This window comes from Aotus nancymaae, unplaced genomic scaffold (genome assembly GCF_030222135.1).
Source record: "Aotus nancymaae isolate 86718 unplaced genomic scaffold, 86718_ANA_hifiasm-v0.15.2.pri h1tg000006l, whole genome shotgun sequence".
Classification (NCBI taxonomy): domain Eukaryota; kingdom Metazoa; phylum Chordata; class Mammalia; order Primates; family Aotidae; genus Aotus; species Aotus nancymaae.
The window spans coordinates 37,835,478-37,860,654 of NW_026988417.1; the positions used below are offsets into that span (position 1 = coordinate 37,835,478).

The window sequence follows — 25,177 nt, forward strand, 5'->3', positions numbered from 1 at the left end:
CTGTAAAAGACCATAGTTTACTGACCTCTGAATAAACTATAAGTCATATTACCACAAGTCAATATGCCATGTATTATGACATCAAAAACAGCACTGTCAAAGTCCATGTCATGTCATGAAGAATTTCATAAACTTAATGGAAGAAAGATTATTGACTAACAGATATATAGGCAGGAAGATAATTTTGAATGTAAAGGTTAGGAAGGGCAGGTAGAAGACACTGAGGGGTTTAATAAACCAATGGAATCATCTTCTCCAATTTGTAGACAGAATCATAATAAATTCTGATGTTGCTTTTGTCACACACCTATGCAAAAATCAGCAAGAGCCAGGTGTGGTGGCTCACATCTGTAATCCCAACACTTTGGGAGACCCAGGCAGGTGGATCACTTGAGGTCAAGAGTTCAAGACCAGCCTGGCCAACGTGGTGAAACCCTGTCTCTACTAAAAATACAAAAATTAGCCAGGCATGGTGGTGCGTGCCAGTAATCTGGCTACTCAGAAGGCTGAGGCAGGAGAATCGCTTGAACCTGGGAGGCAGAGATTACAGTGAGCCAAGATCAAGCTATTGCACTATAGACTGAGTGACAAGGCGAGACTCCATCTCAAAAAAAAAAAAAAATCAGCAGAAATTTCCCAGTAAATAGAATTTTCATCTTTTTGTTTAAAAACAAATAAATAAATGTCTCCTCTTTTTTATGTTTTGAAAAAATTTACATAAAATTGCATTTATCTGTTTCTTGAAAGTTTGGCAGAACTTGCCTGGAAAATCATCTGAAACTAGTGTGAAAATCATCTGAAACAGAGAAGATTAAACCATTGACTCAGTTTCTTTAATTGTTGTAAAACTCTTGGGCTTTCCATTTCTTCCTAAGTTTTGGTAAGTTATATATTCCTAGATATGTGTCCTTAAATGTACTGACATAAATTATTCATAATATCCTCTTATTATATCTTTAATTTTGCTATGTCTATACTTATATTTTTTTCATTTCTAACATTAGTTACTTGTACCTTCTCTCATTTTTTTTTATTCAGTTTTGGCAGACAGAATAATGGCTCCCAAAGATGTCCCTATCTTAATTCCTGGAAACTGTAAATATGTTCCAGAACATGGCAAAGGGGAATTAAGGTGGAAAATGGAATTAAGGTTGTTAATCAGCTGATCTTAAAATAAGGTAATTATCCCGGATTACCTGGGTGGGCCCAATGTAATCATGAATGTGGAACTGAGTAGTAGAAGACTCAATGTCAGAGTGATACAATATGAGAAAGACTCAACAGGCCACTGCTGGCTTTGAAGATGGAAGGCCACCACAAGCCAAGGAATTCAGACAGCTTCCAGAAGCTAGAAACAGCCAGAAAATGGATTCTCTTCTAGAGCCTCCAAAAGGAACGGGAGACTTCTGCTCAACTTCTAACCTACACTGTGAGACAATAAATTTGTGTTGTTTTAAGCCACTAAGTTTATGATCATTTGTTACAGCAGCCCTAACTGATATGGTTTGACTGTGCCCTACTCAAATCTCATCCTGAATTGTACCTCCCATAATTCCCTCATGTTGTGGGAGGGACCCAGATAATTGAATCATGGGGGCAGTTTCTCCCATGCTATTCTCATGGTAGTGAATAAGTCTCAGGCAATGTGATGGTTTTATAAGTGGAAAGCCCTTTCACTTGGCACTCGTTCTCTCTTTGCCTGCCACCATGTAGGATATCCTTTTGCCTTCCACCATGATTGTGAGGTCTCCCCAGCCACATGAAACTGAATCCATTAAACCTCTTTTTCTTTATAAATTACCCAGTCTCGGCTATGTCTTCATCAGCGCTGGAAGTGGACTAATACATTAACAGATCCATTTTTCCAGTGGTTTGTCCATACAATTAGACCTTTAAAAGAACCAACTTGCCCAGGCGCGGTTGCTTATGCCTGTAATCTCGGCACTTTGGGAGGCAGAAGTGGGTGGATTGCCCGAGCTCAGGAGTTCGCAACCAGCCTGGGCAACATGGTGAAAGTCCATCTCTGCTAAAATACAAAAAATTAGCCGGGCATGGCGGCATGTGCCTGTAGTCCCCAGCTACTTGGGAGGCTGAGGCAGGAGAATTGCTTGAACCCGGGAGGCAGAGGTTGCAGTGAGTCGCCGAGATCCTGCCACTGCACTCCAGCCTGGGCGACAGAGCGAGACTCTGTCTAAAAAAAAAGAAAAAAAAAAAGAACCAACTTGTGATTTTATTAATCCTTTCTGTATCTACCCTTTTAAGTTCACTGACTTTTGCTCCTGTGTTTATTATTTCCTGCCTTTACTTTCTGGGTTTATTTTACTGTTCATTTTCTGATGTATAAGCATTTAAAGTTATATATTTTGGTAATATTGCATAAGTTTAAAGATAGTATTTTTTGTCATTCAATTATTAGTATTTTCTAATTTCCATTATAATTTCTTCTCAACCATAGGTTATTTAGAAGTGAATTTTTTAAATATCCAAATATATTACCTATTTTTAGCTTTCTTTTTGTTACTAGAATCTAATTTCGTTTAGTCAGAGATGTATATTAAAGATTGTCTGAAATGTATTGATGCTTGTTTTTATAGTCTAGTATTGTATTAGTCTGTTCTCATACTGCTAATAAGACACCGAGACTGGGTAAATTATAAAGGAAAAAGGTTTAACAGACTTACAGCTCCCCATGGCTGGGAAAGCCTCACAATCATGGCAGAAGATGAAGGAAGAGCAAAGAGATGTCTTACATGGTGGCAGGCAAGAGAGCTCGTGCAGGGGAACTCCCATTTATAAAACCGACAGATCTCATAAGACTTATTCACTACCACGAGACACAGTATGGGGGAACCCAGCCCTATGATTCAATTACCTCCACCTGGTCCCACCCTTGACGAGTGGGGATTATTGCAATTCAAGATGAGATTTGGGTGGGGACACAGCCAAACCACCTCAAGTATGTATTTTTATTCTCTGAAAAGAATATATGTTCTAGATGTTGAGTTCAATATTCTAAATATATCCATCAGATAAAATTAGCTATTTGAATTGTCTGAATCGTCTATATTCCTATTCTTCACCTTGTTGTATTTTACAGCTTAGAAGTTATGTTTAAAATCTCCCACTAAATAATGGATTTATAATTGTCTTTTTAAAGCTATCTTGTTTGGGGCATACGAATTTAGAATTGATGCATATTCTTGTGACTTGAAACTTTTATCCATATATCCTAACCTTCTTTATTGCTAGTAATGATGTTAATTTTAAAATCTCATATTAACACAATGGCATGTGCTTTCTTCAGTTACTCTTTGTTCTATATATTTTTCTCATCTTTTCACTTTTATCTTAATGCTTTAGATAGGTCTCTTTTAAATGGCATATTTCTGGAAATTGCTTTTTTAATCTAGTCTGATAATTTTTTGTCTTTTTACTTCAATAGATTTGCCCAGTTACATTACTGGGATCAAATTATACCATATTATTAATGTTTTCTATTTGTACCACACTTCCTACTGTTTCTTGCCTTTCCAGCTATTAAATTGATTTAGTGAATTTTTTTCTCATTCCCTTGTTTTTCCTTTAGTTATCTGAGGTTAGATACTATATTTCTATTATTTTTGTATTTACCATAGTAATCTTTAACATGCATCCTTAAAGCCAAAGTCAATCAACAGTTACCCTCCCTGAAACAATACAAGGATCTTAGAATACTTTAACTTGGATCATCTCCTTCCTGACTTTCGTTCTATTTTGTTTTTTCATTGACATGCAAATTAGTTGAGTTTTTAAATTTTATGCAACTAATATTTTCAGGATTTGTTTATATTTACTCACACATTTATAATTGTTGTTGAGGGTTTTTTCCCCTGCCGTTTCTTCTTGTATCTCTGCCCTTCCTTCTGCGATTGCATTCCTTCTCCTAAAGCTAATTCTTAAGAAGTTCTTTCACTGAGGGTCCAATGATTGTAAACTCTCTGCGTTGTTTATCTGAAAATATACATCCCACCAGTTCTAGGTCAACAACAATTTTGCCTGAGCACTTTGCAGGCATTTTTCATTGCCTTCTGATTTTCACGGTTGTTTTCAAGAGAAAACTGAGCTGTCACACTAGTCCTTTAAACTTTTTAAAGACAATCTGCATTTATCCCTGGTTATTTTAAGATCTGTTGGCCAGGCACGGTGGCTCACCCTGTAATCCTAGCACTTTGGGAGGCTGAGGCGGGAGGATCACCTGATGTCAATAGTTCAAGATCAGACTGGCCAACGTGGTGAAAGCCTGACTCTATTAAAAATACAAAAATACAAAACTTAGCCAGTGTGGTGGCAGGTGCCTGTAATCCCAGCTACTTGGGAGGCTGAGGCACGAGAATCGCTTGAATCCAGGAAGCAAAGTTTGCAGTGAGCCGAGATGGTGCCACTGCACTCCAGCCTGAGTGACAGAGTGAGACTCCATCTCGAAAATATATATATATCTTTAGATTTCATGTTTTGCAGAATTTCTCATCATTTATTTTGCTTGGGATTTATTAGGTTTCCTGAATTTGAGGTTTTATGTCTTTCAATAATTCTGTAAAGTTCTTAGCCATTGTCTCTTCAAATATTGCCTTTACCCTATTCTATCTCTTCTCTTCTTTGCAGTTTTGATTAGAAATAGCTCCATTTGCTTTCCATGTCTCTTAACCTCTGTGCTGTGTTCTAGGTAATTTCTTCAGATCTCTACTCCAGTTCACTAATTCATTATTTAGTTGCATCTAATCTGTTCATTTCATTCCTTGCATTTCTAATTTATTGTACATTCACAATTATAACTACTAGTTAGTTCTTTTTCAAATTTGACCGGTAATTTTAAATAGTCTTTGTTTCTTGCTCATACTGTTTTTTAGAATTAAAAAATGTGGCAGAGTATTAGACCTCCCCACAAATTTGCTTCATATTATTTTTAGGCTGGGAGAATAAATAACTCTGTTTGTTCTATTAACTTTGTGTGTAAAAATTGTTGCTATTTTCCCAATCATAGTACCTTACATTTTATTTTAAACTTTATACATTTTCAGATACTTTTCTCCAAGTTTTATTAAGGTATAATTAACTAATAAAAATTATACATATACTTATGGTATATAATGTGATGTTTTGGTGTGTGTGTGTGCATATATATATATATACACGTGCGTATATATATACATGCACACACACACACCAAAACATCACATTATATATATATACACACACACATATATATACGCGTGCACGCACACACACACACATTGTTAAGTGATTAAATCAAACCTAAGAACATATCCATCACTCACATACCATTTGTGTGTGTGTGTGGTGAGAACATTTACTCTCTTAGCAATTTTCAAGTATATTATCCATTATTATTGGCTATAGTCAGTATGCCATACAATAGATCTTCAGAACTTATTCATCTGTCTAAATGAAATTTTGTACCCTTTGACCAACATCTCTCCATTCCCCTCACCCTACTCTGTCATCCATGGTAACCATCATTCTACTCTATTCTCTGCCACTATGAGTTCAACTTTTTGCAATTCCGTATATAAGTGAGACAATGTGGCATTTTTCTTTCTGTGCCTGGTTTATTTCACTTAGCATAGTATCTCCCAGATTCATTCATACTGTTGCAAATGACAGAATTTTCTCCTTTTTTAAGGTGGAATAGTATTACCTTGTGTATATGTACCACATTTTCTTTATCCATTGATGGACACTTAGGTTGATTCCATATCTAGACTATTGTGAATAATGCTGCAATGGATATGGGAGTTCAGAGATCTCTTTGACACACTGATTTCATTTCCTTCAAATATATATATACCCAGAAGTGGGATTGCTGGGTCATATGGTAGTTCTACTTTTTTTTTAAACATACAGGGTCTTACTAAGTTGCCCAGGCTGCTCTCAAACTCCTGACTTCCAGCGATCCTCCCATCTCAGCCTCCCAAGTAGCTGGGACTACAGGTGCATGTCAGTGCACCTGGTTAGTAGTTCTAATTTTGAATTTTTTGAGAAACCTTTATGCTGTCTGTCATAATGGCTGTAGTAATTTACATTCCCACAACAGTGTACAAGGGTTCCCTTTTCTCCACATTCTCACCACTTGTTATCTTTTGTCTTTTTGATAATAGCCATCTTAGGTGTGAGATAATATTTCACTGTGATTTCAATTTGTATTCTCTGATGATTAGTAATGTTGAGAATTTTTTCATATACCTATTAGCCATTTGTATGTCTTCTTTCAAGAAATGTCAGCCTGATGCAGTGGTTGACGCCTATAATGCCAGCACTTTGAGAAGCCAAGACAGGAGGATCACTTGAGCCCTGGAGTTCGGGACAAGCCTGGGCAACATAGTGAGACCCCATCTCTATGAAAAAATTTAAAAATTAGCCAGTGTGGTGACCCACACTTGTAGTCTTAGCTACTCAGGGGGCTGAGGTGGGAGGATCACTTGAGCTCTGAAGGTCAATTATTCAGTGAGCCATACTGCACTCCAGCCTGGGCAACATAGTGAGATCATGTCACAAAAAAAAAAAGGAAGAAGAAGAAGAAGGAGGAGGAGGAGGAGGAGGAGAAGAAGAGGAGGAAGAAGAGGAAGAAGAAGAAAAAGGAGAAAGAAAAAAGAAAACAAAAGAAAAAAAGAGGAAATATCTCTTCAGTGTCCTTCGCCCATTTTTTAATCAGGTTATTTTCTTGCTGTTGAGTTGTCTGAGTTTCTTATATATTTTGGCTATTAAACCTTTATCATATATATGGTTTGCAAATATTTTCTCTCATTCCATAAGCTTCTTTTCACTCAGTTGTTTCCTTTGCTATGCAGAAGATTTTTAGTTTGATACAATCTTATTTGTATATTTCTGTTTTTGTTGCCTGTTTTATGGGTCACAACCAAAAAAAAATTGCCCAGACCAATGTCATAGATATTTTTTCCTTATATTTCCTTCTAGTAGTTTTACAGTTTAGATCTTCAAGTCTTTAATCCATTTTGAGTTGGTTTTTGTATATGGTGTGAAATGAGTCTGATTACATTCTTCTGTACGCACTCATATTTTTTGATGCAATATTTTATGTATTGAAACAAACTATTTATTTTCTATTTCATATCTCATAATTTCAATATCTGAATTCTTTGAAAATCTGATTCTACTGTTCGTTGTTTCTGTTGATTTTTGTCCATTGAGTCTTCATGTGTTTTATGATTTTTGTAATAGCTATTGTTCCTTGGAATTTTACTTTGGGAAATTATTTGAAGAACGGTGTAAAGATATTTTCCTCCAGAGAGGATTGCTGTTTTCCTCTGATGGGTGTCTAATGGCACCACTAACCCAAAGTGACTTTAACTACAGTCCTGGATTGGACTTTTCACACCTCACAGGTAATGATCCTCAACATCTAAGTAATGGCCAGCTGTGTTTACAAACTCTCAAAGGACTCTTTTTCCTTTCTCCACCCATAGCCAAAGTGAAGACAGACAAATTTCCTCACACCCAGACAGAATTTGTCCTAGATTGCTGTTTTATGGAGCATACCACTTTTTAGTATCTCAGTAATGTCTCAGTCTTAGACTTTGCCTTCTGTCTCCTGAAATATGACCCAGTGAAACTGAATTTCAGGCCACCAGAGATTTGTAGATGCTCCTGAGGCACTAATTTGTTCACTCTTATTTGTATTTGTAATTCCTACTCATTTTCTGCCTCCAAGGAGGAGTCTTATTATCTTTTTTCTTTTTTTTTTTGAGACAGAGTTTTGCTGCCCAGGTTGGAGTGCAGTGGCATGATGTCAGCTCACTGCAACCTCCGCCTCCCAGGTTCAAGCGATTCTCCTGCCTCAGCCTCCTGAGTAGCTGGGATTACAGGCATGCACCACCACACCCAGCTAATTTTGTATTTTTAGTAGAGATGGGATTTCTCCATATTGGTCAGACTGGTCTTGGACTCCCGACCTCTGGTGATCCGCCGGCCTTGGCCTCCCAAAGTGCTGAGATTACAGGTAGGAGCCACTGCACCTGGTCAGGAGTCTTATTTTCTTATCAGTTCAACTGTACATTTCTAAAGTTTTAAATACATTTTATTTCACATTTCTAGATATTTTGTGCCAGGAGTATTTTTCAGGGTATGACTACAAGAAAAGAAATCTCAATTATCTGTTGACCTCTACAAATAAGTGAAAACTTATAATAGAGTCTTCATTAGTTGACAGATAATAGGCATACCAGGGGCTGCTCTAGTTCAACTCACATTTTCCCAAGACCTCATTAAGTAGTTGTCAGGGAACTTTGGGAGAAATGTAGATTATTTCTTTGACTATACATATTCTAAGTGTTATTGCTTCAGCACATTAAATATAAACTAGAGAAAATGAGAATTTTCTGCTACTAGAAATATTGCTAGTAAGACAACTTTCGAGAAACATTTGGCAGCTTCTTGTAAAATTAAATATACCCAGTGAAATGGACTGAACGTTTGCTTCCCCCTAAAATCCCAATATGATGGTATTTGAAGGTGGAGTCTGTGGGAAATAATTAGGTCATGAGAGTGAGGAGCTAATGGATGGGACTAGTGCCCTTGCAAGAAGAGGCCAGAGAGGTAACTAGTTCTATTTCCATCCCGTAAGAATACAAGGAAAAGTCAGCATTCTGCAACCTAGAAGAGGACCCTCATCAGAATCAACAACACTGGCACACCGATCTTGAACTTCCAACCTCCAGAACTGTGAAGGCTCTTGTTTACGAGCCACTCAGTCTACAGCACTTTGTTATAGCAGCCCAAACTGAGTAAGACACCCAGGTATTCCACGACTAGAGTGTTACTGGATAGAAACGAAAACATGCTGACACAAACATTTGTACAATTATGGCAGCATATTTATAATAGCCCTAACTGGAAATAATCCAATGGATAAAGGGACAAATACTGTGTATTGATATAATGGAGTACTTTGCACCCAAAAGATAGGAACTACTGAATCACTCAATAGCATAAATGAATCTCGAAAACATGCTAAGTAAAGAAGCCAGACCAGTGCGGGCATAGTGGCTCACGCCTGTAATCCCACACTGTGGGAGGCCAAGTCCGGCGAATCTCTTGAGGTCAGGAGTTCAAGGCTAGCCTGGCCAACTTGGTGAAACCCCATCTCTACTAAAAATACAAAAAAAAAAAAGAAAAAGAAAATCCAAGCATGGTGGCAGGCACCTGTAGTCCCAGCTACTCTAGAGGCTGAGGCAGAAGAATCACTTGAACTCGGGAGGAAGAGGTTTCAGTGTGCTGTGATCGCCCCATTGCACTCCAGCCTGGGTGACAGAGCAAGACTCCATCTCAAACAAAAAAAAGCCAGACCAAAAATATTTACTGTATGATGAGTCCATTTACATGAAATAGAAGAGACAAAACTAATTTATGGTGACACAGTTCAGATGTTGCCTTGGGGATGTGGCAGGAGATTTGAAAGGAAAGAGTCAGAGGAATATTTTTGTTGTTTTTTGTTTGTTTGTTTGTTTTTGAGATGGAGTCTCACTCTTTCACCCAGGCTGGAGTGAAGTGGCACCATCTCAGCTCACTGCAACCTCTGTCCCCCGGGTTAAAGTGATTCTCCTGCCTAAGCCTCCGGAGTAGCTGGGATTACAGGTGCACGCCACCATGCTCAACTAATTTATTTTACTTTATTTTATTTTATTTTTTTTGAGATGGAGTCTCACTCTGTCACCAGGCTGGAGTGCAGTGGTGCAATGTCCACTCACTGCATGCAACCTCGGCCTCCCGGATTCCAGTGATTCTCCTTCCTCAGCCTCCTGAGTAGCTGGGATTACAGGCATGCACCACCACGTCTGGCTAATTTTTGTATTTTCAGTAGAGACAGGGTTTCACCATGTTAGCCAGGCTGGTCTCCATCTCCTGACCTCGTGATCCATCTACCTCAGTCTCCCAAAGCTCTGGGATTACAGGTATGAGCCACCATGACCGGCCTAATTTTTGTATTTTTAGTAGAGATGGGGTTTCACCATGTTGCCAGGCTGGTTTCTAACTCCTGACCACAGGTGATTTGCTCACCTCAGCCTCCCAAAGTGCTAGTATTTACAGGTGTGAGCCACCACCCCTGCCCGAGCCAGAGGCATCTTTACTGGGGTGATGTAAATCTTTATCTGGTATGTGATAGTAGTTACACAGGTGCACATGAATGTCAAAATTCATGAAACTGTCAAAATTCATGAAACTGAACACTTAAGATCTTTCCATAAAGAAGATGTGGTATATATGTACCATGGAATACTATGCAGCCATAAAAAAGAAAAATCATGTCCTTTGCAGAAACATGGATGGAGCTGGAGGCCATTATCCTTAGCAAACTAACACTGGAACAGAATACCAAGTATCACATATTCTCACTTATCAGTGGGAGCTAAATGATGAGAACACATGGATACATAGAGGGGAACAACAGACACTGGGGCCTACTGGAAGGTGGAGGGTGGGAGGAGAGGGAAGATCAGGAAAAATAATGAATGGGTACTAGGCTCAATACCTAGATGATGAAATAATCTTTATAGCCCCTGTGGCATGCATTTACCTGTATAATAAACCTTCACATGTAGCCCTGAGCTTAAAAGTTTTTTAAAAAGATCTTTCCATTTTATTGTATGTAAATTATGCCTGTTAAAAACATAGTAGATTGTTTCAAAAAGTCTTTCACATTATTGGTTATTCTATAGCATAATTCAGCAATTTAAAAATTTTAGCTGCCAGGATAGGAGAGACTTTATGGTTTAGCTGCCTAATTTACAAAGACATTCATTGACATATGATGTTTTTCTTTGGTCACAGGTCTGCCTCTTTAACAATCAGAATAAACTCTAAAAGAGTATCCACTTCAATAGCAAAATCTCTATTATTTTTCAATTTTGGGGCCAATCGTTGAAGCCTGTCTGGTAATACTAAGCAGGAAAGGGGCAAAAAAAAAAAAAATCACATTGTGTATGGGTGATATATCTGTAGTGTTAACCAGATCAGGAGCAAAGGACTATGAATTTATTCATCGTGTTTGGGAAAGACCACTGAAAATGTTTGCTGGAGGCAGGGGGCAAAGTTTGGGATGACTTTTAACATACCATAGCAAGATTTGAAAGGCAGGTTTGAGACATAAGAGACTGCTCACTTATTTTACTTGTCAAAATAAGAGAAGTAAATGAATATTATGAAATTCCCTGTAGATAGAGAAAACGGCAGGAAAATGACTCAGGGTAATAAGACACATCTCTCAAGTAAAATATTCTGCAAAATAAATTTCACAGGCTGCACAACCTAAAATTTCTAGGTTTGTGATGAAATTTAATATTTTAAAAATATGAAGATAGCACCTGGCCTGCCTAAAACACAAGATGTTTATGAACATCAGATCAGAAATGCTTCCTTCAAGATTTTCTTTTTATTTCCTTAACAGTATGATTCAGCAAGTTTGCTCCCTCAACAGATACTCACTGAGTGCCCCTAATATGATGGACACTATCTTAACTGCTTGAAACACATCAGTGAACAAAGCAGACAAAAACCTCAGTTTCTGGCCGGGCGCGGTGGCTCAAGCCTGTAATCCCAGCACTTTGGGAGGCTGAGGCGGGTGGATCACGAGGTCGAGATCAAGACCATCATGGTCAACATGGTGAAACCCCATCTCTACTAAAAATACAAAAACTTAGCTAAGCATAGTGGCGGGTGCCTGTAATCCCAGCTACTCAGGAGGCTGAGGCAGGAGAATTACCTGAACCCAGGAGGCGGAGGTTGCGGTGAGCCAAGATCACTCCATTGCACTCCAGCCTGGGTAACAAGAGCAAAACTCCATCTCAAAAAAAAAACAAAAAACCCTCAGTTTCATGGAGCTTACATTCTATTTGGAGAAATCAGATGATTTTTTAAAATGCATAATAAATAGGCAAATTAGATAGGTGATAAAATATACATGATAAGAGAAAAGAAACAGAACAGTGTAAGGGAAAGATATATCACCCTATGAATGTCTTAGGGAAAGTTATTTTTTAAAAATTAAAGCAAAAAGATATGCTACTCAAGAGGCTGAGTTGGGAGGATCGCTCGAACCCAGGAATCAGAGTCCAGCCTGGGCCATAAAGCAAGATTCTCTCTGTCTTAAAAAATTTTTTAAAAACCAAAAATCAAAAGAGATATATTAAGAGAATATTTTTAAAAATTTATTTATTGTACTTTAAGTTCTAGGGTACATGTGCAGAACGTGCAGGCTTATTACATAGGTATACACGTGCCATGGTGGTTTGCTGCATCCATCACCCCGTCATCTACATTAGATACTTCTCCTAATGCTATCCCTCCCCAATTCCCCCATCCCCTGCTATACCTCCCCTAGCCCCGCAACCCTGACAGGTCCCGGTGTGTGATGTTCCCTTCCCTGTGTCCATGTATTTAAGAGAACATTTATCCACCAAAACAATGAGACAAGCAGTTAGAAAGCACCCTAAGCAAAGGTTGTTGGTATTGCAACTTAACAGATTAGAGAAGAAAGCCAGTTCTGTCAAAGTGATGAAAAGCGTGATATTCAACACATTTTTTTGTCAACACATAGTGTCTAAAATGTATATATAAAAATATCGTGTCCATTAGTGGCCATTTTAAAACTGTAATGATTCAGAAAATTCAATAAGAAATAAAATCTGGCTGGGCGCAGTGGCTCACACATGGAATCCCAACACTCTGGGAGGCTGAGGCGGGCGGATCACTTGAGGTCAGGAGTTCAAGACCAGCCTGGCCAACATGGCGAAGTACCATCTCTACTAAAAATACAAAAATTAGCTGGGCATGGTGCGTGCCTGTAGTCCTAGCTGCTCGGGAGGCTGAGGCAGGAAAATGGCTTGAACTCAGGGGCTGGCGGTTGCAGTGAGCCAAGATCATGCCACTGCACTCCAGCCTGGGTGACAAAGTGAGATGTCTCAAAAATAAACAAATAAATACATGTTTTAAAAAAGAAGCAAAATCTTACCACAAAGTAAATTTATCCATCTAGTTTTATTACTTCTTCCTGAAGATTTTCAGAACATTCTCTCTTGAGAATGACGCTGCACCATGAGTAGAGAGATTTAATACGTTATAATGAGTTATTGTGTAAAATATTATTTTGTAAAATATATGTGAAAGTACTTGGCATAGTACTGGCACATGTAAATGTATTTGTTAAAATGTTTTAAAAATTGTTTAAATAGTCTTAAGGCTATATTTTAAAACTTATTGGAGATTACTGATTAAATACTTATGAATAAGGAAAAAAGCATTCATTTTTGAGAACTAGATTAGCACTTTCAGGAAATTAATTGCAATTACCCTTGGTGTACTGGTCTTTATAATATAGATTTAAATCTGTGAACATATGCTCATATTATATCAGTTTATCCTATAATTCTTTATCCTTTGCTTTCTTCAATTTCACTCTTCATTACACCATCATTTCCATCACAAAGTGTGAAATCGAAGGGGAAATGAAAGCTGATAAACAGAGTTTATGTCAGCTTGGCTCTTAAAAGAAAGTGAGGAAGTCAAAACAGCTAGATAAAATTAGGTTTGAGGTGTTTTCATCTGTGGTTTTCCTTTTTTTTTTTTTTTTTGAGACGGAGTTTTGCTCTGTTGCCCAGGCTGGAATGCAGTGGGGCAATCTCAGCTCACTGCAACTTCCATCTCCTGGGCTCAAGCAATTCTCCAGAGTAGCTGGGATTACAGGCACATGCCACCACCATGCCTGGCTAATTTCTTTTTTCTTTCTTTTGTGAAGGAGTCTCCCTCTGTCCCCCAGGCTGGAGTGCAGTGGCATAACCTCGGCTCACTGCAACCTCCACCTCCAGGGTTCAAGCGATTCTCCTGTCTCAGCCTCCAGAGTAGCTGGGATGATAGGTGAGTGCTGCCATGCCTGGCTAATTTTTGCTAATTTTTGTTTTTTTAGTAGAGACAGGGTTTCAAAATTTTGACTAGGCTGGTCTTGAACTCTTTACCTCAAGCGATCCACCCACCTCTACCTCCCAAAGTACTGGGATTACACCATGCCCAGCCCCAGCTAATTTTTTTGTATTTTTAGTAGAGACGGGGTTTCACCATGTTGGCCAGGATGGTCTTGAACTTCTGGCCTCAAATGATCCACCTGTCTCAGCCTCCCAAAGTGTTGGAATTATAGGCGTGAGCCATTGCGCCCAGGCTCATCTGTGCTATTTCTATCCTGTATAGCCACAAATCATTGGGAGTACACTTGTGTGACTCACTGCAATTTCTAGTTTCAGGAACTATTGATATACTGATATGAGAATATTTTGTTTAAAAATCAATAATTATCATCACCATTTCTTCTCTTGAAGAGTGCTTTTGCAAGCAGATAAGCAGGAATACTAGGTGATCATTCAAACTCTGACAATTATTTCTCTTTGCAAATGGAAATATAAGGAATGTTCTCCCAAAGATAGACTTGGAAGCAATGTTTATGTTCCCATTGCATCTTGTTTACCTCCCTATTTTAGTTAATTCCTGTATTTTATTTAGTTGTTCGCTGGTCAGTCATCCCCACAACTGAAAACTCCTTGAAGAAAGAGTTGTCTTTCATCTTTGTAGCCCCAGTTTCATAGCACAGGTGAAATAATAAATAAAGAAATAAAAGATCACTGGGATTTACATGAAGGTTAGCCAAGTCTCTCTCTTAAACACTTTAAGTTCAACAAAAGCAGGTTCGAAAGTCTCTTATTTGGGAGTGAGCCAGCTCCTTTAATTGCAAGAAGCTCTGAATCAAAATATATCCACCACTCCCTTTTGTATCTCCATCATCTACATGTAATATAAATGCATCAAACCATTATATTAACTACTATATCCTAGCTGCCTTTCAAATAAATGGAAAAGTTAAAAAACACTGCTATAAAATAGGTTATCTTGTTAGTAGTACATACCCAATGCAAACTCATTAAAAGTCTCAAACAGTGTAAAGTAGCTCCCCTGTTTTGGTAAAGTTAGATTAAATAGCTTGCACTGTGTAATCGTGATCATTGAATATTCCTACTAGTGATTATTCAGAGACTCAGATACATTCTAGATGAAAAATGATCAAACAAGGTGCTTTATTTTCAATAGGGCTTCAGAGGGTTTATTATTTTGAAATCAAATCTATTAAACCTCATGAGTATATTATTCCTCATTAAGAGTCCTTTTGAATTCATTTGACATGTTAAAGATAGGGTATCTGTGAATAATTTATAAGTAAAAATTATTTTATAATATTTATCTTAGAAATTAAAGGGAATAGAATATAAGAAAAAATGAAAAAAAAAAAAAGACAAGTAACTAATGGGGTAAGACCAGACAGGGAATTTCACAAGGTTAATTGTAGTACTTCTAGAACATTCTTAGCTTATCATAAATAATTTTACTAGCTATTTTATTGAGTATTAGTTGTCAATTTAACTCACTTCATAGGCCAACTAGTATTGTGATTAAGAACTAATTTTTAAAAAGCAAGACAATTATGTTCAAGTTTCCTTCATTTAATCAATATGGGACTATAGTAAATGAGGCTATAAAAAGATGTTCCTGGTGATCCATAAACCATTATAAAAATATAAAGCATTATTATTACACAATTGTATGTGTATAATTTTGCCTAGTAATCAGCTTTTTGTTTATGGCAGCTCTGTGCAAAATTCCTTCTACTGCTAAATAATGTAAAAGAAGACAGTGGTTCTTGAACATTTTTGTTTGTTGGCCCCAAGTAGGGTTCCTTTGAAACAAAATCCCCCAATAAATCCATCTGAGTGTGGTGGTATATGCCTGTAGTCCCAGCTACTTGGGGACTGAAGCAGGAGGGTTACTCGAGCCCAGGAGTTTGAGGTCAGCCTGGGCAACACAGTGACACCCTGTCTCTTAAAAAAAAAAAAAAAAAATCCAGCAACCCAGAAAGAGTTTGGAGTAATATCTATGCTGTTCTTGGACCAGGAGAACAGAAACAGCTATTTTAAGTTTAGCAAGGCAGTAAAGGTAGTATTGGGAGCTGAGGTAACCAGTTTTGAAAGCAAGAGAACAAACATCATTATAAATGATGATTGATTATTGACAAGATGAAGAACTGACACATTACTATTAGGCCAAGGAAGTTTGGCTAAGATGGATTTTATAAGAGCTCTTTCTTCTACCCACCAATAGAAGAGGCTCCCATCTGTCCTCTGCTAAGAATTTATCTGTGCTTTAGCTGGGCGTGGTGGCTCACACTTGTAATCCCAGCACTTTCAGAGGCTGAGGTGGGCAGATAACAAGGTCAGGAGTTTGAGACCAGCCTCGCCAACATGGTGAAACCCCATCTCTACTAAAAAAATACGAAAAAAGGGCGGCTGGGCAGGATGGTATGCGTCTGCAATCCCAGCTACTTGGGAGAATTGCTTGAGCCAGGGAGGCAGAGGTTGCAGTGAGCCAGAATCATGCTACTTCACTCCTCCCTGGGCGACAGAGCAAGACTCTGTGTCAGAAAAAAGAATTTCTCTGTACTTCATCTATCTTCTTTCTGCTCACAACTGCCCCAGAAGGCCATGCTTCTCACTTTGAGAAACAAAACCTAAAAGAACTGTGTGTCTGCCCCAAAATAAAAACCTTTAACATGTTCCTGTAGTCGCCAGTTCTCATAAAGTACTAACCAATAGTTAATTAAGTCATTTTTGGGATGATTACCTGGTTTTCATGAGATCCAATCTTATTGTTTAGAGGTACTATGTGTAGATAGAGAGAGAGAGAGACAGACAGACAGACAGACAGATAGAACCTACCCTGGATAACTATTGCATGAGCTTACTCTCAGCTCACAATATCTTAAAAATAGGCTATCTTTTTTCTAACTATTATCTTTATAACACGTTTTTCACCCAGTGAAATCAGCATTAAAAGTATGTGCTATGATTGCTTCATCTAAGTAACATAAGGCCAGAAAGCCAACTTGTAGTCATAGTGTTTATTTAGCAAAAATATTTTTAACTGGCTACTTGGCATCATGTATATGCAACATCAAATAATCACTGAAATATCATCAAATACAATTAGCAAAAATATTTTTATCTGGCTATTTAGCATTACATATATACAACAATAAATATTCATTGCAGCAAGTCATCAAATATGAGTTTTTATGTTATTTTAATCGAATTCATATAAAGACTAGTTATTGATAGAATACAGCCTTTTCACCTTTTCTTCTTATTAAATGTTAGAGAGCACAATTACCATCCAAACAATCATATTAATAAATTTTCAAATATCTTGCTAGCATGTAAAAATAGTTTAAATTTATACCTATTTATTTTCCTAATCTAAGTTTTAGCAGTTATTCACAAAGTTAATTTTTTTCCATTTTTCTCCAGTCTCAAATACATACACACAAATCTGTTTAAATTTTCACTTACCTTATTTTAATTGCATATTCAAAATGTATAAATGCTTTTACTTGTCAAAAGATGACAGTAAGTTATTTGCGTGAAATAGTTGTAGTAGAGGGAATTCTAGCATTTTAAACACAATAAATATCACTTTCTTTATTAAATAATTCCAGAATGTAAAAGCATACTTAAAGCTGCTTTGAAGAAACTATTTCAAAGAGCAGTCATGTGATGAGATTATTGTAATCTCAATGTCTGAAATCTAGACTACAGATTTTAAATATTTTCATTTTTAGGTATGCTACTATAATTATGTACTATGAATTAGGTTACTGTCCTATATAACAGCCAACTAAAATTGCAATCTTGTTTTATTTTATTAGTTTTTCAGATCTAGAACTTCAGCCAATGCAGCATGTATCCAAAAAGAGGATCATTTCTGTATCCACTAGCTGACACTAACTTTTTTAAATTAAGAAAGGAAAGCTAGATTACAATTACATACTCACCTTTCAGTGTCTTGAAATATTCCGGCAAAATTAAAATGAATGTGATCACTACTGCCACAAATAATTTAAGGAGGGCTGTTTTTGTCATGTTTCTTCACATGACACAAATGTATTCCCTTCCAGTACCTTCATGGTATGTTGCTTCCTGCTTTAAGTTTCATCTCGACAGTACTTTAGGTTAATGCAATTCACCTCATACTCACTTCCTTTTGAGTAAGACTTAAAAAAAAAAAAAGAAGTCTTAAACTGAGAGACTTCACTTTTGAGTCACTTTACATTTAAAAAAAAAAACCCTCCAATAAATACTTAGAAACCATTTACTTACCTTTCTAAGCAAGAAAGGTAAATAAATGAACTCAAGAAGCAAGGGGATCTTCTCCCCAGAGAAACCGAAGCTATTTTCCCTTGTTTACCAATGTATGAATATAAACCCACAATATACTCACAAAAATAAAATGGTGGGCTGAGCGAAGTGGCACACACCTATAATCCCAGCACTTTCGGAGGCCAAGGCAGAAGGATCATTTGAGGCCAGAGTTTGAGTCCAGACTGGTCAACAGAGCAAGATCTCCTCTCTATTATAATTTAAATATAGCTAGGTGTGGTGGTGCACTTCTGTAGTCCCAACTACACAGGAAGCTGAGGATCACTTGAACCCCGGAATTTGAGACTGCAATGAGCCATGACAGGCCACTGCACTCTAGCCTGGGTGACAGAGTAAGACCCCTTCTCAAGAAAGAAAGAAATAAAAGGGCGAATGTCAGTGATGTCTAGGTTGTATGGACATCACTCATTCATTTACTTTTTTTTTTTTTTTTTTGAGATAGAGTCTGGCTCTGTTGTCCAGGCTGGAGTGCAGTGGCACAATCTCGGCTCACTGCAACCTCTACCTCTCGGGTTCAAGCAATTCTCCAGCCTCAGCCTCCTGAGTAGCTGGGATTAAAGGCATCTGCCACCATACCCAGCTAATTTTTGTATTTTTAGTAGAGACAGGTTTTCACCATGTTGGCCAGGCTAGTCATTTACTAAATAAATGACTATCGATCCCTATTTAGTGCCAGATGCTGTGCTGAAATCTGGTGTTCAGAAAATAGTATATCTAGAAGATAATACAGTACAAAAAGGATAAACTGAGGACACATGTAAAATTTTGGTTCTACTTTACTGTATTCTAGTAGTCTGATGGAACTCATTAACATTATGACTATAAATACAGTAATTATTGTTACAGAATCCACATTCCCAGTTCCCATGTCAAAAAAAAGTTACTTTCATTATAATAATCCCAGTGAAATAAAATACTTTGTCTTAGAATATAAACGAAGGGTAAGGAGAATTTATGGTGTATAAAGCATACATGCAAACAAATATTATTGTTTAGAAAATCCAGATATCCGCTGCTTCCATTGTTGTTGTTTTCTGATTTAAAAAAAAATCAAAACTACATTGTGATACCATCTCATGCCAGTTAGAATGGCGATCATTAAAAAATCTGGAGACAACAGATGCTGGAGAGGATGTGGAGAAATAGGAACACTTTTACACTGTCGGTAGGAGTGTAAATTAGTTCAACCATTGTGGAAGATAGTGTGATGATTCCTCAAGGACCTAGAAATAGAAATTCCATTTGACTTAGCAATCCCATTACTGGGTATATATCCAAAGGATTATAAATCGTTCTACTATAAGGACACATGCACACGTATGTTCATTGTGGCACTGTTTACAATAGCAAAGACCTGGAACCAACCCAAATGCCCATCGATGATAGACTGGACAGGGAAAATGTGGCACATATACACCATGGAATACTATGCAGCCATCAAAAACAATGAGTTCACGTCCTTTGTAGGGACATGGATGAACCTGGAAACCATCATTCTCAGCAAACTGACACAAGAACACAAAATCAAACACTCATAGGCGGGTGTTGAACAATGAGAACACATGGACACAAGGAGGGGAGCACTACACACTGGGGTCTGTTGGGGGGAAATAGGGGAGGGATAGCGGGGGGTGGGGAGTTGGGGAGAGATATCATGGGGAAAAATGCCAGATATAGGTGAAGGGGAGGAAGGCAGCAAATCACACTGCCACATATGCACCTATGCAACAATCTTGCATGTTCTTCACATGTACCCCAAAACCTAAAATGCCATAAAAAATAAAAAATAAATAAATAAAAAATAAAAAATAAAAATAAAAAATTATAAATAGCAGCCTTAAAAAGGATAGTTTAAATTTAACTTCTACAAAGTTACTTATTAATATATGAAATATACACTTGTATATACTTTATATGAGTAATTTTTTTTCTAGTTGAAACTGTCCTCTATATCTTCACTATATTCTTTATAGAATGGAAAGGTCTTTATTGGATCAAGAACAGCAGCAACAATCAATGGCATTTATTGAACATTTACTATGTGCTACTGCACGGTGTTGAACGTTTTGTATGAATTATTTTGTCCAGTTCCCCAGCAACTCTCTGAGGGAGTTGCTGTTATTATTCCAATTGTACAGGCAAAGAATATGGAGTATAGGGAAGTCAAGTAAGGGCTCAAAAATCACAGTTAATAAAGGGTAAAGCTAGGTGTCAAACCCAGAGGGTCTGACTGCAGACATAATACTCTCAACCCAACGTTGTATTATACATCCACTATCAGGCTGTGTGAGAACATCTGTCAAGAAGGGTCACTTATAAAATAATAATTATAGCAAACACCAATATAGGTTTTACTATGTGTCTGATGCTGCACTAACCCAGGGTTTCTCACTGGTGGCACTATTGATATTTTGAGACAGGCCATTCTGTATTGTGGGGACTATACTGTACATTGTAAGATGTTCAACAGCAGGTACCAATAGCAGCTGTCTCCACCCTAGTTTTTTTAATTAAAAAAATTTAAGAGACAGGGTCTCTATCACTCATGCTGGAGTGCACTGGCATGATCATGGCTCACTGCAGCCTCGAATTTCCAGGCCCAAGCAATCCTCCCACCTCAGCCTCCTGAGTAGCTGGGACTACAAGCATGTGCCACCAGGCTCAGCTAATTTTAAATATTTTTGTAGGGATGAGGCCTCACTATGTTACTTAAGCTGGTCTCAAACTCCTGGCCTCAAAGAATCATCCCACCTCAGCCTCCCAAAGCACTGGGATTATAGGCATGACCACCACACCTGGCCTCCCTACCCCAGTTTTGAAAACCAAATAGAGAAAAAAATGTTTCTAGATATTGCCATATGTCCCTGGGGGAATGAAATAGCTCCCAGCTGAGAACCATAGCATGAAACACTTCACTTATATATGGGTCATTTTAAAAAATGTTTTTATTTCTATAGATTTTTGGGGAACAGGTTATATGAGTAAGTTCTTTAGTGGTGATTTGTGAAATTTTGGTGCGCCCATCACCTGAGCAGTATACACCGAACCCAATTTGTAGCATTAAATTTTTTGTAACTACCTTATAAAATAGTTACTATCCTTTCCATTTTAGTCACTTCAGGCCCGTTCTATTCTAGGTAATCTAATCAGCCCCAAAGTAAATTTAAAAGATTATAATTTGGATTAGCCTAATTACTTCTTTTTCTTTTCTTTTCCTTTCTTTTCTTTCCTTTCTTTTCTTTTTTTCTTTTCTTTTCTTTTCTCTTTTCTTTGCTTTTTGAGACAGGGTCTTGCTCTTTTGCCCAGGCTGGAGTGCAGGGGCACAATCAAGGCTCACTGCAGCCTCAACCTCCTGGGCTCAAGCAATCCTCCCAACTCAGCTTCCTGAGCAGCTGAGACTACAGGCACACACCACCAGGCCCAGCTAATTTCTGTATTTTTTGTAGAGATGGGGTTTTGCTGTGTTGGCCAGGCTGGTCTCAAACTCCTAGGCTCCAGCAATCTACTCGCCTCAGCCTCCCAAAGTGCTGGGATTACAAGCATGAGCCACCGCACCAGGCCCCTAATTACTCTTAATTGTGTTACTAGCAGATAATCATCTACTTTGGCAACACAGCAATTCTTAGATCAACACATTTTTGTGGGGAAAAATAATCTCTTTTTAACAAGGTCTGCCTGAGTATGGAGAGGGTCCCCGGAAGTTCCAGTCTCCTCATTCATTTTATGGTTCATTCAACAAATATTTACCATACACTTAACATCAGGCAGCGTCCTGAACCCTGAAGATGTAGCAGCAAGCAGGCAAGGTTCTCACGCTCACAGTCTACTGAGAGTGTACATTCCAATGAGAGAGAATAATTAAGTAAATAATAATTTATTTTCAGTTAATGTGAGTGTTTTGGAAAAAAAAATCAGGCAAAGTATGAGGGTGAGATGTGCCAGCAGAAAGTTGGGTAGGGCACATGTTGGTTTAAATAAGGATGTTAATGAAGGCCTTGTCATTAATACAACACTTGGGAAAAGGCAAAACCACAGAGACAAAAAGTAGATCAGTGGTTGCCAGAGGCTGAGACAGAGGGAGGGGTTAATGACAAAGGGACACAAGGAAATTTTTAGGATGATGGAAATGTTCTACATCTTGATTATGGTGGTGATTATACAACTGTGTGTTAGTCAAAATTCTAGAACTGTACTCTAAGAAAGGGTGTATATCATTTACTGTATACAAATTATAACTTAATAAACATAATTCTGTGTCTCTCCACTCACACGGCCTCTTTGCTATTTTAGAAACAGATGATTAAGAAAGGGGCTGTGGTGTCTCTGAGGCTGGAAGCTATCCCCTGGGCTGGAGCTTGAACTTAATAGAGCAGAAATCAAGAGAGAACCTCTGAACAGACCAACAGGAGACAGCAGTGGTAACTTTAGTGGCTGTAATGAGGTTGCTGCAAAGAACTCCACGACATGAATGCACACAGAAAGTCACAGCCAGGTTGAGTCAGCCAGGCCAACACGGAAGTACAGTCAGCCCCTTCGAGAACCAGAAAGGGTGCTGAGCTGCCTTCTCTTTGTTCACTCAGTGCATTTCTTTTTCGTTTTCTTTTCTTTTTTTTTTTTTTGAGACAGAATTTTGCTCTTATTGCCCAGACTGAAGTGCAATGGCGTGATCTCAGCTCACTGTAACCCCCGCCTCCTGCAACCCCTGCCTCAGCCTCCGAAGTAGGTGGGATTACAGGCATGTGCCACCACCTGGCTAATTTTTGCATTTTTAGTAGAGAAAGCGTTTCACCATGTTGGCTAGGCTGGTCTCGAACTCCTGACCTTGTGAGCTTCCCGCCTTGGCCTCCCAAAGTGCTGGGATTACAGGCATGAGCCACTGTGCCTGGCCCACTCAGTGAATTTCTTCTCTAGGTGGGAAAGTCTGGTTTGACCAGCCACCACTGGGTTTAGAATCCTCAATTATAAACAGAGTTTGCCCCAGGCCCTCACACTCAGGATGTAGCTGGCCTTCTCATGCCCAGTCCACACAGGACTGCTTGGCCTATAGTGTCCTGACCCCAGTCACCTGTAGCTGGAAAGGCAGTTTGTTTTCACTAACAAAACCCCCTGCACTGAGATTGCAGCCTAGACAGGAAAAAACCTGTTGGAGCCTCTTTCCTCAAAAGGACTATGAGTCAGGCTTGTCTGCTCAGCTATACTCACAGAGGTGGAGGAAAGGAGGGAAAACCACCCTGAAATGGATTCTGGGACCACTGTGGTATATTTCAGCCTCTGGGAACAAAGTTTCTGGCAATCGAACAACAGAATTCATTATCTTGTTAATTACATGCATAAAGAGACAGAAAAGCATAACCAAAACATTCTTCATGATGGTAAATATAACAACCATTGAATATTTAGGAGATAAAGTAAAATAAATTGCTCAGAGTCTGAAAGTTTCAGACATAATAGATCCAGTCTCAGATAAAAATAACTGACTCTTTCCATCCCCGGTGCGTGGAACTACTAACCAGGACTGTGCTCTCCGACTACCTCAGGGAGGATTCTCTTTAAGGAAAAGTGCTGCTCCATTTCTAACTGATCTTTGTTTCTTCATAATGGAGTGCTGTGCCAGTCACATATTTGTAAAGATACATTTGAGATGACTTTTCACCACTGTTGTGCCATAATTGTTTTAAGACTTTTTTGTTAAAAACTAAAACACGAGGGGACAGACCCAAGATGGCCAAATAGGAATGGCTCTGGAGTGCAGTTCCCAGCGAGAACAATGCAGAGGGTGGGTGATCACTGCATTTCCAAACCAATTATTAGTGCCCATAGACCAGGAGATTCCCAGATTGACAAGCGCCAGGACTGTCCAGCATGACTGTTTTAGCCAGCACAGTGGGTCTGTGCACAAAAACTCACAAAAATCTGGGCAGCCACATCAACTGGCACCTGGAACGCCTGGGAGACAGAGCCACCCATTCAACTGAAAAAAAGGGGGATGAAACAGGGAGCGAGGTGATCTGGCTCAGCAGGTCCCAACGCTACAAAGACCAGCAATCTGAAACACTCTGGACTGAGAGTTTCACAGCAAGCGCAGGTGGACCTGGGATGGTCCAGCTCTGGGGGGGAAGGGCGTCCACCATTACCAAAGCAGTCTGCCATTACTGAGGCAGTCTGCCATTACAGAGGCAGCCGCCATTACTGAGGCAGACCGCCACTACCAAGGAAGTTCTAACTATACCTCTATAAACAAAACTGCAAAGAAGTCCACACAGCAACTGGGCAGAGCCTATGGCAGCTCAGCAACACCTCTGCTGGCAGACTGTGACTAGGCTACCTCCTTGCTGAGCAGGGTATCTCTGAAAAAAGGCAGCAGCACATCAGGAACTTATAAATAAAGCCCCACCTTCCCAGGACAGAGCACCTGGGAAAAAAGGCAGTTGTAAGTTCCGCTGCAGCAGACATAAATGTACCTGCCCAGCAGCTCTGAACGGAACAACAGAGCTCACAGCTCAGCACTTAAGCTCCTATAAGAGACACCTCATAAAGGAGAGCTGAGGCTCATATCTGGCAGGTATCCTTCTGGGACAAAGATAACAGAAGAAGAAACTGGCAGCAACCCTTACTATTCTGCAGCAGCCGTAGGTGATCCCCAGGCAAGCAGGGTCTGGAGTGGACCTCTAGCAGTCCTACAGCAGAGGGGCCTGATGGTTAGAAGGAAAACTAAAAAACAGAAATAAATAACTTCATCATCAACAAAAGGACGTGCACTCAGAGACCCCATCAGAAAGTCACCAAATACAAGGACCACAGGTAGATAAATCCACAAAGACAGGAAGAAACCAGAGCCAAAAGGATGAAAACACCAAAAA

General features: G+C 38.7%; 1 protein-coding gene across 4 annotated transcripts in view; it reads right to left on the reverse strand.

The window, feature by feature from the left end:
* The window catches only part of TMEM156 (transmembrane protein 156), a 57,105-nt gene extending 38,954 nt beyond the window's left edge, over positions 1-18,151 (reverse strand). For 2 of the 4 annotated variants that reach the window (XM_064366387.1, XM_064366378.1), the window contains exon 1: positions 17,933-18,151. In XM_064366387.1, the coding sequence (XP_064222457.1) occupies positions 17,933-18,020 (88 nt within the window). In that variant the 5' untranslated portion in view covers positions 18,021-18,151. The remainder of the gene's footprint in view (positions 1-17,932) is intronic. The other 2 variants (XM_064366386.1, XM_064366388.1) reach the window with 2 other exon arrangements.
* Between the last annotated feature and the right edge of the window lie 7,026 nt (positions 18,152-25,177).